This window comes from Cetorhinus maximus, chromosome 30, assembly GCF_964194155.1.
Source record: "Cetorhinus maximus chromosome 30, sCetMax3.hap1.1, whole genome shotgun sequence".
In the NCBI taxonomy this organism is placed as follows: Eukaryota; Metazoa; Chordata; class Chondrichthyes; order Lamniformes; family Cetorhinidae; genus Cetorhinus; species Cetorhinus maximus.
In genome coordinates, this window is record NC_135908.1 from 15,035,616 (window position 1) to 15,050,252 (window position 14,637).

The 14,637-nt window shown below is 47.8% G+C and overlaps 1 protein-coding gene across 4 annotated transcripts; it reads right to left on the bottom strand.

Moving 5' to 3' along the window:
* Window positions 1–3,432: 3,432 nt before the first annotated feature.
* On the bottom strand, window positions 3,433–13,640 carry LOC144670084 (zinc finger CCCH domain-containing protein 10-like). Of its 4 annotated transcripts, XM_078532489.1 has the most exons (3): window positions 13,556–13,577; window positions 10,875–10,958; window positions 3,433–5,238 (listed from the first exon to the last, which is right to left on the bottom strand). In XM_078532489.1, exon 3 carries the CDS (start codon window positions 5,179–5,181, stop codon window positions 4,255–4,257), a length of 927 nt encoding a protein of 308 aa, XP_078388615.1. In that variant the 5' UTR covers window positions 5,182–5,238; window positions 10,875–10,958; window positions 13,556–13,577; the 3' UTR covers window positions 3,433–4,254. The 4 variants fall into 4 exon arrangements, with proteins under 4 accessions (XP_078388615.1, XP_078388614.1, XP_078388617.1 ...); XM_078532488.1 differs by lacking the exon at window positions 10,875–10,958 and having other exon boundaries at window positions 13,556–13,640; XM_078532491.1 differs by lacking the exons at window positions 10,875–10,958; window positions 13,556–13,577 and adding an exon at window positions 11,154–11,175.
* Between the last annotated feature and the right edge of the window lie 997 nt (window positions 13,641–14,637).

Sequence of the window (14,637 nt, forward strand, 5' to 3'; positions counted from 1 at the left end):
TTTTCATTTTTCATCAGAGATTTCAGTTAGGGGGAAAAAGGGCCATTTTCCCCTCCCTGGAAGAGACTGCATAATTTGTGGGGACAGGGAACAGCAACAATGTAACCATTACAAGCCGCGGTTTATTACAATCTGTAATTAGTGTTGTAATTTCGTACGGGAATTCCCATTAGAGTGTAATCAAATGATGGGACAATGTACTGATACAAGAACATTTCAATATTGCAGTCTCCAAAGGAGATGCTCGCATGTTTTTTCAATGCAGCATGTGTCTTCACAATATTTTTAACGAGATAGAGGAAGATAAGTTAGTAAGCCCACATAATAGATTTGGTACCAATGTAAATGGTGGGCTGCACTGTTCCAATTTAACTAAGACTACGGCCCAAGTGTGCTAGGGGAAAACAAGTAGATTTTCTTTCCTACTGTCATTCTGGTGGTGAAGATTCACTGCAGTTCAGGATTCCAAATTGTAATCGAAGGCTACACTTTTGTTTCCAGTTCCTCCAAAGAAGCACAAGCTAATCTTGCCAAGCTGTCGTACATATGAAATGTGTGCGAAGATCAGTTCGGGCATTTCCCTAGCGCCGAATACAGTTTTCAACAGGGCAAACTGATGACATCTGATATAATTGTGTTAGAGTCATGAATAATGAAAACACTAGATTATTGACAGGAGGTCATTCATCTGGGGCTCAGCCATCCTCGCCTGTGCGCTGAAATAAAAGTTTAATTATTTTTCTTATGGAAGAAAAACGTATGCAAAGGCTCAAAGGGACTAAAACAGGTATGCACTTAAGTGAAAAAGCGTCAGCCCTGTAGTGAAGCTTTGTGCAACGGAGATAGTTAACCGTGGGAAGAAATACTACTCAAGAAACGTAGGAGAAACTGACTGTAGATATTAATTTACTCCATGCATCACTATGAATGCCATTAACTCCGGTTAAATCATTCTAGTCGCTAAATCTAATAAAACCCTCAGTGATGCATATTTAATTGATTTGCACGTTAAGTAAGTCTGTTGCTTGCAATATATATATATATATATTTTATTCATCCTGTTGAGCATTTTATTGACTGGTTATATTAAAGATAGACAGTGCGTTCAATGGTATGACAGCAATTATTTTTTTTTATAAAAAGCTCCAATTACTTAAAATTAGAAATTGCACAGCCGAGAAAAGGGATATAAATACTGCTTGGATTAATGACAAGTAAAATTATACATCATTAACAACTATATGACTGGGCATTGACACCTCCTCGACTTGTACATGTGGGCCTCTTTATTCCTTTTCTGTAACCATCGTTAGAGGTTTGATCCTGGGTCCCCGCTAACCAGTATCAGGAGCTGTTTTGCTAGTGTCTGAAATTACGTTCTCAAACACGTCGGCGCCACAAAGCTGTGGCCCTTCTGATGCACTCTTTTTAGCAAGGGCAATAGGAACACGACTGGAGGGCTGCACATCAGGATCCCAGATTTCAACGAGACCTTGAGGGGGCTGAACCTCCTGACAGTCCCAGGTGGTGTCTGCGGGTGGGAGGGAGCACAGCCCGGTGAGGTGAGGTGAGGTGAGGTTTTCAGTGCCAGCCTGCCCTGCTGACATACCCAGTGGAAGCAGGTACCTCAGCCTGACGAATGGCAAGAGTGGGGGGGGGCGCAATGTTGTGGGTCACGGAGCTGGCACCAGATGAATGAAGAATCGTAAAGGTAAAGGCTGGTTCACTTACAAGGAGGCTGGGGGGGGTGGGGGGTATCTGAGGTTTCCTCATGTTTTCGCCCTGCAAGGGGCGGGGGCCAGCATCCCTCGATTGACCCAGCTCACCACATTGTGCAGCGTTCTAGGGCAGGGTCTGGATTATTAAAGTTACCTCCCCATAACACTGCGAACTTTTTGGCAACGTCATCACAAAAGGTCAAATACAGATTAATCCTGGCACTTATGATCATTGCACATGTTCCTAACATGCATGAAATTCCATTTAGGCCCAGATGTTAAATCTGGCATGCTTAGAGTCATTCTCGACTGGATATTTAAGTAAAATATAACATTTTTTTTTAATAAAAATGATATAACTCTGCTTAATTACATCAACAACATTCTTGAATTTCTCTGCAACTAACCTGCTTAACGAGCTTGCCTGGAAAGAGACAGATACGTTCCAATAGGAGGTTCCCTCAGTCCATTAACTAAAATATCGCAACTGCTTAACATCCTCAATCGAACTGCTTTACGCACAAATCCCTGTAATAAAAAACCCCTTCACATTGTTAGTACGAGACTATTGAACAGAATGGTCAGCTTGGTACAATTCAAAATCACACATATATTCAAATATTCGTGCAAAATATGTTGCTGCTGAGGATAAGCAAATGTTGATCAATTCCAAGGTTAGTCAGTATTGATATAGTCATTCACAGCCAAATGATCAAATTGGTTACAGTGCCACTTGATCTAAACGGTTGCAGTAGCTAGTCAAATCTTTTTATTTCTGATTAAGAAACGTTAACTTTGTTAAGACTAGTTCTGGAGACAAGGTTAATCGGGGGTTGTCAATACAGTGACAGACTCTGTGCAAGTTTTGCCAACAATTGTCTGTAATATCAACGACCTTAATTTTGCCAACCAACTCTGTGTAGCTGTAGGGCTGGAAATGGAAACCGGCTAACTGCCAGGTGAACACAATTAGCGATGGATTAGTGTTGCTGGGGATGATCCTGCCACAGACTCACTGCGTGAATACCTTTGAAACTGTAACCGACGCATATTTCTCTGTACGTGTGCAGGTCAGTTTGGTTATCAGTTTAATGGCTGTCATCTCCCCACACCACCAAAAAGGCCAACGAATCCAGTGGCTCCTCTGTTATGACCTTCGTGGAAAATAAAGGAACGGCATCAAATATCTACACACAATGGGCCAATAATTACTGCGATCAAAGACAGTGTTGGCAGACCATTGGGCCACAGGGGACGCTGGATAAAAGTCGGAAATGGGAACCTTCTCTGATGTTCCCTTAATCCAGGTGGCGTCTAACTGCCACTGTGACAACAATGGGCAAACTCAGCACAGACTGGTGACCTTATTCGGGTCCGTAAAAGACAGCTATTCCCTCGATACGGTTACTGTGCTGTCCGGCACTGAGTCTCTTAGGTGCAGAATAAAAACACAGTATTTCCTAACCAGAAAACTGAAGGTGGTGTTGCGTGTTGCCAATTTGCATTTTACATTAGGTGGCTGGCAGCTCATTGTAACCTGTTTCACAACTTTCCAATGCACCTTCCTAGCAATTACTACATGTACACAACTCCAAACCAATAAAAGCCTCCAGCAGTTAACAGTGCAGTCAAACAAAGACATCTGCTATGTCTTCTCCACGATGGTCTAAAAGTTGGATACATAAGTTAGGAGACTTAAAAAAACAACATTAGCTTTTGAAGCAAATTACAAGACGCTTTATTTGAGAAGTGCGAAGCAGGAAGTGTAAGCAGTGTAGGTGAAAGACAAACAGTGGAAGCTTGTTTGCAGAGTTTATAAGGTCATCTCCCAAATCCTGAAATTCACTTTGACATCAGGATCCTTAAGTAGTGGAATATAATCTTTAAAAAAAAAAAATCAGCGTCTAAACTTTTCATGAACACTCGAGGAAAACAAATACTTTTGCACATTAAAATGCACAAGCTGATTTTAAATTAAACACAAAGCTTGACAAAGGGTCTTTTCTCTTGGAAGCTGTGTGCCAAAGATTACATTTGAACTGAAATCGTCTAAATGAAGGATTAGAGTGATGGAGCAGAATGTGCAGCGCTTTTTAAAAAAAAAGGCAATGGGAATGTGTGAGCTCTGCATACCATCATATTGCACATGTAACCTGTCAGTGGGTTGTGATAATACAGAGACTCTGGGCGTTGGGGTATTGAGTCGAAATGTTGCTTTCTCTCTCTCTGCTGGCTGCAGTCTTGTTTAATTGAGAGAATGATGGGCCCTTTGTTCACGGGACATCACCCCTGAAACCTGAACAGAATAGGAAATTTTTACTGGCAACCATACAGCAGTTTTGATGTTCCCAGCAGTGGAAAAATTGAAAGATTATTAAGACCAGGAATCAAATGTAAACTTATCTGGCACACTGGAATTCTATATTTAATGTCATGTAATTCAAAAGTTTACAGCTAAGCCTGCGAGCAACTGCACAAAAGTGAAAACTTTACAAGAAGCTGGGAGCAAAATCTTTTTTTTGGCCATCTTGGCCCTTCAGTGAGGAATCGGTGTGATCCCCATGCTCTGCGATGCAAGGGCATAGCTGACCATCGGCGTCGTGGCGTGGCTCATGGTGATGCCCGGGATTGGCTGTGTGATGGAGACAGTGACAGCCGCCATGGAAACTGGTGTGGCCATTCCCTGGGCGATAGTCTGGGCCAGGGCCAGCTCGGGCGTCAGGTGCGGTCCGGGCGGAGGGGGCGGGGCGGCGCTGGAGGGGGGCCCGGAGCTGGCGGGCACCACCAGGTCCTGCCGCGGCTGCAGCGCCTGGCTGCTCAGTGAGTTGTGGGCCTGCACGATGCTGTGGTTGTAGGCGGTGACGGCCGCGACGGTGGGCGGCGCCACGAGCTGCTCGGCCGCCGTGGTCAGCGTCACCACCTTGGGCTGGTTGCGGTAGTGGGCGTTTTGCTCAAGGAGGATCTCGTTGGTGGCCATCAGGTTCGACGCGTGCTTCTTGAGCTCCTCGACCCGCTTCCGCAGCATCAGGTTCTCTTCCTCCAGGTAGCGGTAGTCGACCGGGAAGGGGCGCGGTACTCCATGATCGTACGAGTCGGAGCGCATGCTCTCCACCCACCGCCTCTTCAGCAAGTGGCCGTATTCATCATAGACATCGGCGAAGGGTGGCGAGGTCTTATCGCGAGGCACACCGGCGCTATCGCCTCCAAAATGGAGGAACTTGCACCTGGACCCACGCTGGCAACCGCCGTACAAATGGTCGCGGCAGACGGGCACTTCCCCTTTGCCCAGGGGCACCTCCCCATTCAAGGTGCTGAGCTCGGACGCCTCATTAACCTCCGGGTGATGGAACTTGCAACGCTTCCCCCGCTTGCAGACATTGCGCATGAAGTCTCTGCAGATGTCGCTCGAGCTGTGGCCAGCCTTGTCACTGTTACTGTTGAAGGCGTTGTCTTTCTCTGGCATTTTGCCTAATATTTATAATTTTAAATAACGATGACAGCTCTCTGCAGACAAGGCAGTCTGTTTAAAAACAAAAGAGAGGAAAATGTCATTTCATACAGAACTTCATGAAAATTATTTGCATTTATACAGCGCTTTTCACCACCACCAGACAGCGCAAAATGCTTTCCGGCTAATCATATGTTTCTGAAGTGTAGTCATCGTTGTAATATAGGAAACGTGGCAGTTAATTTGCATGCAGAAAACTCCCACAAACAGCAACGTATGAATGACCAGGCAGTCTGTTTTGTGTGATGTTGATCGAGGGATCAATATTGGCCAGGACACCCGGGAGAACTCTGCTCTTCTCCAAAATGGCACCATTAGATGCTTTACCTCCAAGAGGGCAGATGGGGCCTCAGTTTAATATCCTATCTGGAAGACGGCACATTTAACAGTGCAGCACTCCCTTAGTACCGCACCGGAGTGTCAACCTTGGTTTTGAGCACGAGCCCTGGAGTGGGGCTACAACCCAGACTCTTCTGACTCACAGGCAAGAGCGTGAACCACTGAATCACGGATGACAACTTTGCAGGTCATTGCCGTGGTAATGTTATAGCCATAGTCATTTACAGCACAGGAGACAGCCGTTTGGCCCATCGAGTCCATGCTAGCTTCTTCCCCCTCCCGGAGCAATCCAGTCAGTCTCTCTCGCCCGCTCGATCCCTATAGCTCTGCAGGTCTGTTCCCTTCAAGTGTCCATCAAATTTCTTTTTGAAATCATTGATTGTCTCTGCTTCCCTTTGGGGCAGCGAGTTCCACGTCATTACCACTTACCGTGTTAAGATATCGTTCCGCACATTCCCCCTGTATCTCTTGCTCAAAGCCTTAAGTCTATGTCCCCCCAGCTAATGGGAACTGTATTTCCTTGATTACTTTATCCGCCCATTGTAATCTTGCACACTTCTATCAAATCTCTGCCCCCATCTCCTTTGTCCCAAGAGAAACAGCCCCAGCCTATCCAACCTGATCTTGTAACTAAAATCTCTCTAAATTACTTTATCAACTGGGATTTCTGAACATGTGGAACAAAACACAAACACCCAATTTTGCAGGGAAAACGTGTAGCGCATTTAAATTTCCTGCAGATATTTTGCCCAGATTATTAAATTATTTAAAAGTTGGAATTGCCTAAATTTGCAACTTTGTAAATTAAAAGGAAGCCAGTCTCTACTGACGCTGCCAGTACCAGCTTCCTAACAGAAATCCAGCACAGTAACGCAAGGTGGTATGAATCAGTATAGGCACAGATTAGGGTAGTGAAAAGGACAAGGGAAAAAAGTAAAGTGAGTGTTGGTCCTCTAGAGAGTGACAGTGGGGAGTTAATAGTAGATAGTTAATAGTGAGGAATTAATAGCAGAGGAGCATAAAAACAGCGCGAGAAGCAGCGAGAGTTTGAGAGCAGAGGAGCATAAAAACAGCGCGAGAAGCAGCGAGAGTTCAAGAGCAGAGGTGACTGAGGGGGTTCGGTGAGGAGGGAGGAGATGCTTCTTCCCTTTCTTACCTTTCCTGAGAAATGGGAGCGGTGGCATAGGTAAGTAGGGCCTGGTGAGTAAATTAGAAAAGTGTAATATTTTTAAACAAGTAGCTATATTTGGATTTAACTGAGAAGCACCAGGAATAAGGCAAATTTAGGGTCAGTATAATAAAGTAATATTTAGGAGACAGTGATCATTGTATTGCACATTTTAGAACGATGATAGAAAAGGACAAAAGGCAATCCAGAATAGGAATAATTAACTGGATAAGAGCTGACTATGGTGGGGCAGGAACGGAGCTGGGCCAGACAGACTGGAACGAGAGATTGGTGGGAAAAACTGTAGCTGAACAATGGGATACCTTCAAAAAAGAATTGGTTCGGGCACAGTCAAGGTATATTCCCTCGAAAGGGAAAGGTAGGGCAAACAAATCCAGAGTTCCCTGGATGAAAAAGGAGATTGAAATTAAGGTAAAGTAGAAAAAGCGTGCTTACGACAGGTGTCAGGTAGAAAATACGACTGAGAACCATGAGGAATACAGAAGGTTCAGAGGGGAGGTGAAAAAGCATACTAGGGAAGCAAAGAGGGATTATGAGAAAAGACTGGCAGCCAACATAAAAGGGAATCCCAAAGGCATATAAATAATAAAACGGTGGTAAAGGAGGAGTAGGGCCGATTAGGGGCCTAACAGGGAATTTACACATGGATGAAGGGACCATGGCTGAGGTATTAAATGAATAATTTGCATCCATCTTTACCAAAGAGGTCATGGTGACAGATGAGGAAACTCTGTCACTAGAGGGTTCAAAATCAATAAGGAGGAAGTGTTGAATAGATTGTTGGTACTTAAAGTTGACAAGGCACTGGGGCCGGACGAGATGCATCCAAGGATATTGAAGAAAGAGAAAGTAGAAATTGCAGGGGCACTGGCAATAATTTTTCAGTCTTTCCTAGACTCAGGGGAGGTGCCAGAGGACTGGAGAATTGCAAACATTATGCCCTTGTTCAAAAATGGTTGCAAAGATAAGCACAGCAATTACAGACCAGTCAGTTTAACTTCAGTGGTGGGCAAGATTCTAGAAACAATTATTCGGGATAGAATTAGTCACATGGAAAAATATGGGTTGATAAGGATGAGCCAGCATGGGCCTCCAAAGGGAAAATCGTGTTTAACTAACTTGGAGATTTGGAAAAGGTAACAGAAAAGGTCAATGAGGGTAATGCTGTTGATGTGGTGTACATGGACTTTCAAAAGGCATTTGACACAGTGCCACACAACAGATTTGTGAGAAAAGTTATTGCTCATGGAATAAAAGGGACAGTAGCAACAAGGATCCAAAAGTGGCTGAAAAATAGGGAGCAGAGAGTAATGGTCAATGGATATTTTTCAGGCTGGAGGAAGGTTTGTAGTGGAGTTCCCCGGGGTCAGTATTGAAACCCTTGTTTTTCCTGATGTATACTAATGATCTAGGTCTTGGTGTGTATGGGGACAATTTCAAAGTTTGAGGATGGTACGAAACTTGGGAGTGTTGTAAACTGCGAGGAGGACAGTTTAGAACGTCAAAAGGACATAGACAAGTTGGTGGAGTGGGCAGATAGGTAGCAAATGAAGTAAAATGCGGAGAAGTGTGAGGTGATGCATTTTGATAGGAAGAACATGGACAGACAATATAAGACAAGGGGTGAAATTTTGAAGGGGGTGCAGGAGCAGAATGACCCGGGTGTATATGTGCATAGATCATTGAAGGTGGCAGGACAGGTGGAGAGAGCAGTTAATAAAGCATATACTATCTTGGGCTTTATTAAGAGGCATAGAATACAAAAGCAAGGAGGTGAAGCTGAATTTATAAAAGACACTTGTTAGACCTCAGCTGGAGTATTATGTACAGTTCTGGGCACCACACTATAGGAAGGATGTGAGCACATTGGACAGAGTGGAGAGGAGGTTTACAAGAATGGTTCCAGGGATTAGAAACTTCAGTGATGAGGATCGACTGGAGAAGTTGGGACTGTTCTCCTTGGAGAGAAGGCGGCTGAGAGGAGATTTGATAGAGATGTTCAAATTCATGAGATGGCTGGACAGAGTAGATAGGGAGAAGCTGTTCCCACTCATAAAAGAATCAAGAACAAGAGGGCACAGATTTAAAGGGATTTCCAAAAGAAGCAAATGTGATGTGAGAAAAAACTTTTTCATACAAGAAGTGGTTCGGGTCGGGAATGCACTGCTTGGAAGTGTGGTGGAGGCAGGTTCAACCGAGGCTTTCAAGAGGGCATCAGATCATTATTTGAATAGAAACAATGTGCAGGGGTACGGGGAAAAGGCAGGGCAATGGCACTAGGTCATAATGCTCATTTGGAGAGCCAGTGCACACAATGGGCTGAATGGCCTCCATCTGTGCTGTTAAAATTGTGATAATAAGGAAATGATGGAAGAAATGAACAAATATTTTGCTTCTGTGTTCACTATGGAGGATACAAAAAACATTCCAGTAATAGCTGCAAATCAGGAGGTGAAAGTGAGAAAAGAACTTGGTGAAACTGAAATCACTAGGGAAGTGGTACTGAGCAAATTGATGGAGCTGCGGGCTGACAAGTCTCCAGGTCCCGATGGACTACATCCTAGGGTCTTCAAAGAAGTGGCTAATGAGGCAGTCAATGCGCTGGTGTTAATTTTCTAAAACTCGCTAGATTCTGGAAAGGTTCCATCAGACTGAAAAGTAGCAAATATAACCCCTCTATTCAAGAAGGGAGGGAGGCAGAAAACTGCCAGTTAGCCTGACATCTGTTATGGGTAGTTGTTAGAATCCATCATTAAGGGGACTATAGTTGGGTACTTAGAAGAACTCAAAGCAATCAGGAAGACACAGCATGGTTTTGTAAAAGGGAAATCATGTTTAAGCAATTTATTGTTGTTTTTTTGAAGGATAAAGGGTAGCGTGTAGATGTACTATACTTGGATTTCCAGAAGGCACTTGATAAGGTGTCACATCAAAGATTAGAACTGAAAATAAAAGCACATGGTATAGGGGTAACATATTAGCATGGATAGAAGATTGGCTGGCAGAAATCAGAGAGTTTGCATAAATGGGTCTTTTTCAGATTGGCAGGATGTGACAAGTGGAGTCCCACAGGGTCTGTGCTGGGGCCTCAACTTTTTACAATTTACATCAATGATTTAGATGAGGGGTGTGAAGGCATGGTAGCTAAATTTGCAGATGGCACAAAGATAGGTAGGAAAGTATGTTGTGAAGAGGACATGAGGAGGTTGCAGATGGATATAGATACGTTGAGTGGGCAAAGACCTGACAAATAGAGTTTAATGTGTGAAAATGTGAAGTTGTTCACTTTCACAGAAAGAACGAAAAAGCAGAATATTACTTAAATGGAGAACAGCTGCATAATTCTGAGGTGCAGAGGGATCCGGGGGTTCTAGTACATGAGTCACAAACAGTTAGTATGTAGGTACAGCAAGTAATTAAGAAGGCTAATAGAACAGCAAGTAATTAAGAAGGCTAATAGAATGCTATCCTTTATTATGAGAGGAATTGAACGTAAAAGTAAGGATGTTATGCTTCAGTTATACAGGGCATTGGTGAGCCGCACCTCGACTATTGTGTGCAGTTTTGGTCTCCTTATTTAAGGAAGGATGTAAATGCGTTGGAGGAGGTTCAGAGGTGGTTTACTCGATTGATACCTGGAATGAGTGGGCTATCTTAGGAGAAAAGTTGGGCAGGCTGGGTTTGTTTCCACTGGAGTTTAGAAGAGTGAGGAGTGATTGGATTGAAGTGTACAAGATCCTGAACAGTCTTGACAAGGTGGACGTGGAAAGGACGTTTCCTCTTGTGGATGAGTCCAGAACTAGGGGGCCACTGTTTTAGGACAGAGATGAGGAGAATTCTTTTCTCTCAGAGGGTTGTGCGACTTTGGGACTCTGCCTCAGAAGGTGGTGGAGGCGGGGTCATTGAAAATTATTAAGGCAGAGGTAGATAGAACCTTGTTAGACGAGGAAATCAAAGGTTATCGGGAGTAGATGGGAATGTGGAATTCAAAACACAAGCAGATCAGCCATGATCTTATTGAATGGTGGAGCAGGCTCGAGGGGCCAAATGGTCTACTCCTGTTCCTATTTCTTATGTTATGTTCTCTGCAGGAAGATTCCTTGCCAATACTGACACACACCTACAGGCCACCTAAAGACACCAGCACGCTCTCAGAACCTCATCAACAGACTTTCCTAACATCGCCAAGACGGTTGTCAGCTACCTGAGGTAAACAAGTGCCTTTTTATTACCACTGCGCAGCAGTAGGAATAACTTTGATTGTGTCAACAGCAAACCAACATAACAGTAAAATTTGTGGTAGTGGGAGACTGAGTTCACACTTTCCCTTGAAAAAGAAAGAACAATAGAGCTCTCTGCCTGCAATCAAAACCAGTTATTGGAATTCATTATTTCATACCAATCCCTGATATTCCCATCACTTCCTGAACATTTGCAGCTATCAGTTTGCGAGACTTTAATCAGCAACTGAGATCCCCTGCTCTCCATCCATCCTCCTCAACTTCCAGCTATCCATAATCCCCCCTCTGTGCTCCTCCACCCATTCCTCTCCCCACCCATCCTCCACCTCCTCTACCCCCTTCCTTCTCACCCCTTTCTCTCCCTCCCCACTTCTCATCCCCCTCCTTCCCCCTGCCTTCCAATCACTTCACCCTGTCCCGCGTTCTCTCCCCCTACCCACTCTGTTACCCTTGCCCACCTCCTCTACGCCCTTTTCCCACCCCCCCGTCTCACCCCCACTCTCCCTCCAGATCTTCTACTCCCTCTTTCCCCTTCCTCCATTCTCCTCTTTCTCCCATCCCCTCTCCTACTCACCACTCCCCCTCTCCTTCCCTCTCTTCTCTAACCGCCCCACTCTACAACACGCCCATTCCCCCCATCTCTAACACTACCCCCGCTCACTAAACCCCCCCAACACCCCCACTCCCTAAACTCCCCCAACAGCCCCACTCTCTAAACCCCCCCAATAGCCCCACTCTCTAAACCCCCTCCAACACCCCCACTCCCTAAACTCCCCCCAACAGCCCCACTCTCTAAACCCCCCAACAGCCCCACTCTCTAAACCCCCCCAACTCCACTCTCTAAACCCCCCCCAACACCCCCACTCTCTAAACCCCCCCCAACAACCCCACTCTCTAAACCCCCGCTAACAACCCCACTCCCTAAACTCCCCCCAACACCACCACTCCCTAAACCACCCCCCCACACCCACACTCTCTAACCCCCCCAACACCCCCGCTCCCTAAACCACGCCCCCTGACACCCCCGCTCCCTAAACCCCTCCCCCCGACACCCCCGCTGCCTAAACCCCTCCCCCCGACACCCCCGCTGCCTAAACCCCTCCCCCCGACACCCCCGCTGCCTAAACCCCTCCCCCGACACCCCCGTTCCCTAAACCCCTCCCCCCGACACATCCGCTCCCTAAACCCCTCCCCCCGACACCCCCGCTCTCTAAATCCCCCCCGACACCCCTGCTCTCTAAACACCCCCGCTCTCTAAACCCCGACACTCCCGCTCTCTAAACCCCACCGACACCCCCGCCCTCTAAACCCCACCGACACTCCCGCTCTCTAAACCCTCCCCCCCACCCCCGATCCCTAAACCCCCCCTCCCCCCAATCCCTAAACCCCCCCTTCCCCCAATCCCTAAACCCCCCATCACCCTCAATCCCTAAACCCCCCCCACCCCCAATCCCTAAACCCCCCCATCCCCAAACCCTAAACCCACCCATCCCTAAACCCCCCCTTCCCCCAATCCCTAAAACCCCCCCACCCCCAATCCCTAAACCCCCCCCACCCCCTAAACCCCCCCACTCCCTAACCCCACCCCCAATCCCTAAACCCCCCCCACCCCCAAACCCCCCTTCCCCCAATCCCTAAACCCCCCCACCCCCAAACCCTAAACCCCCCCCCACCCCCTAAACCCCCCCACTCCCTAACCCCACCCCCAATCCCTAAACCCCCCCACCCCCAAACCCCCCTTCCCCCAATCCCTAAACCCCCCCACCCCCAATCCCTAAACTCCCCCGCCCCCAATCCCTAAACCCCCCACCCCAATCCCTAAACCCCCCACCCCCAATCCCTAAACCCCCCACCCCCAATCCCTAAACCCCCCACCCCCAAACCCCCCCCCACCCCCAATCCCTAACCCCCCCCCCACCCCCAAACCCCCCCCCCCACCCCAATCCCTAACCCCCCCCCACCCCCAATCCCTAACCCCCCCCCCACCCCCAATCCCTAACCCCCCCCACCCCCAATCCCTAACCCCCCCCCACCCCCAATCCCTAACCCCCCCCCACCCCCAATCCCTAACCCCCCCCCACCCCCAATCCCTAAACCCCCCACCCCCCCTTCCCCCAATCCCTAACCCCCCCCCACCCCCAATCCCTAAACCCCCCCACCCCCAATCCCTAAACCCCCCCACCCCTTCCCCCAATCCCTAAACCCCCCCACCCCTTCCCCCAATCCCTAAACCCCCCCACCCCCAATCCCTAAACCCCCCCACCCCCAATCCCTAAACCCCCCCACCCCCAATCCCTAAACCCCCCCACCCCTTCCCCCAATCCCTAAACCCCCCCCCACCCCTTCCCCCAATCCCTAAACCCCGCCCCCCCCCGGGTTATCTCCTGTCTCTGTTTCCCCCCTCCGAGGGATTTTGCGGCCCCGCTCTCGCTGACTCCAATCCCGAACTCCCCCCACCCTCCCTCCCCGGGCGGCTCCTCCGCCGCCCAAACGGCTCTCCACCCCCCATCCCCGGCCCACCCCCTCCAAAAAGCACGCAGCAAAGCGGCCCCGCGCCTACCCGCCTGGCGACTCCTCCAGCGACAAGGAGCAGCCAAGGTGGTCCTCCGAGCCAAGAGGGACCGCCCCACCGCGGGGCACCGAGCTCCGGGCCGACGAGCAGCGAGATGGTCCTCCCAGCCAAGAGGGGTCCACCGAGCGCGTCTCCGAGCTCCAGGCCGACGAGGAGCCAGATGGTCCTCCGAGCCAAGAGGGACCTAACCTCCCGGGAGAAGGTGGTTGTTTTACTGTGGCAGGGAGATGGTGCCAAATGAAGCCCAACCTGGAAGGATGGTGGAAGCTGATATAACAGAAACTTTCAACGGGAACTGGATATAAATACTTCAAAAGTAACATTCATGAAGGGCTGTGAGCAAAGAGCAGTGGAGCAAGATCAGATGGCACATGCATGATGGGCTCAATGGCCTCATCCAACCTAAAGAGGCAATTCCAAACTCTGCTCTAATCTCTGAAAGACCAAAGGAAAATATTATCAATGCAGAAAATAGCTCTTCCTTAACTTAACATTTTCTCTTTAACTTAATGTTCAGCCACAGAAATAAATACCCACCCACCCAATAAGTCAAAAGAAGAATACTTCAGAGCACAGAAATTCCGGTAGCTTGCGGCACCTAGTAAACCTAAGCCCAGACCGCTGGACCCCCTTGAAGAAGGAAAGAGCTTGCATTCATATAGTGCCCCCTCACAACCTCAGGATGTCCCAAGCCCCTTGCAGCCAATGAAATACTCCTGACGCGCAGTCACTGGTTGGAAACGCAGCAGCCAAATTGTGCACAGCAAGCTCCCACAAATTACACTGCGGTAATGGCCAGCTGATCTGTTTCGGCGGCGTTGCTTGTAACCAGTGGAGGGCCACAGGGATCAGTGCTGGGGCCACACTTATTTACAATCCATGTCAGTGACTCGGATGAGGGAAGTGAATGTACTGTCGCCGAGTTTGCGGATGACACAAGAATAGGTGGGAAGGCAAGCGGTGAGGATGACAGAAAGAGGCGACAGAGGGATATAGACAGGTTGAGTGGGCATAAACTTGACAGATGGAATACAATGTGGGAAAATGTGAGGTTATGCATTTTGGAAGGA

Coding starts and splice junctions, on each gene's coding strand:
- LOC144670084 (XM_078532488.1), bottom strand. CDS start 5,181: ATGCCAGAGAAAGACAACGCCTTCAACAGTAACAGTGACAAGGCTGGC.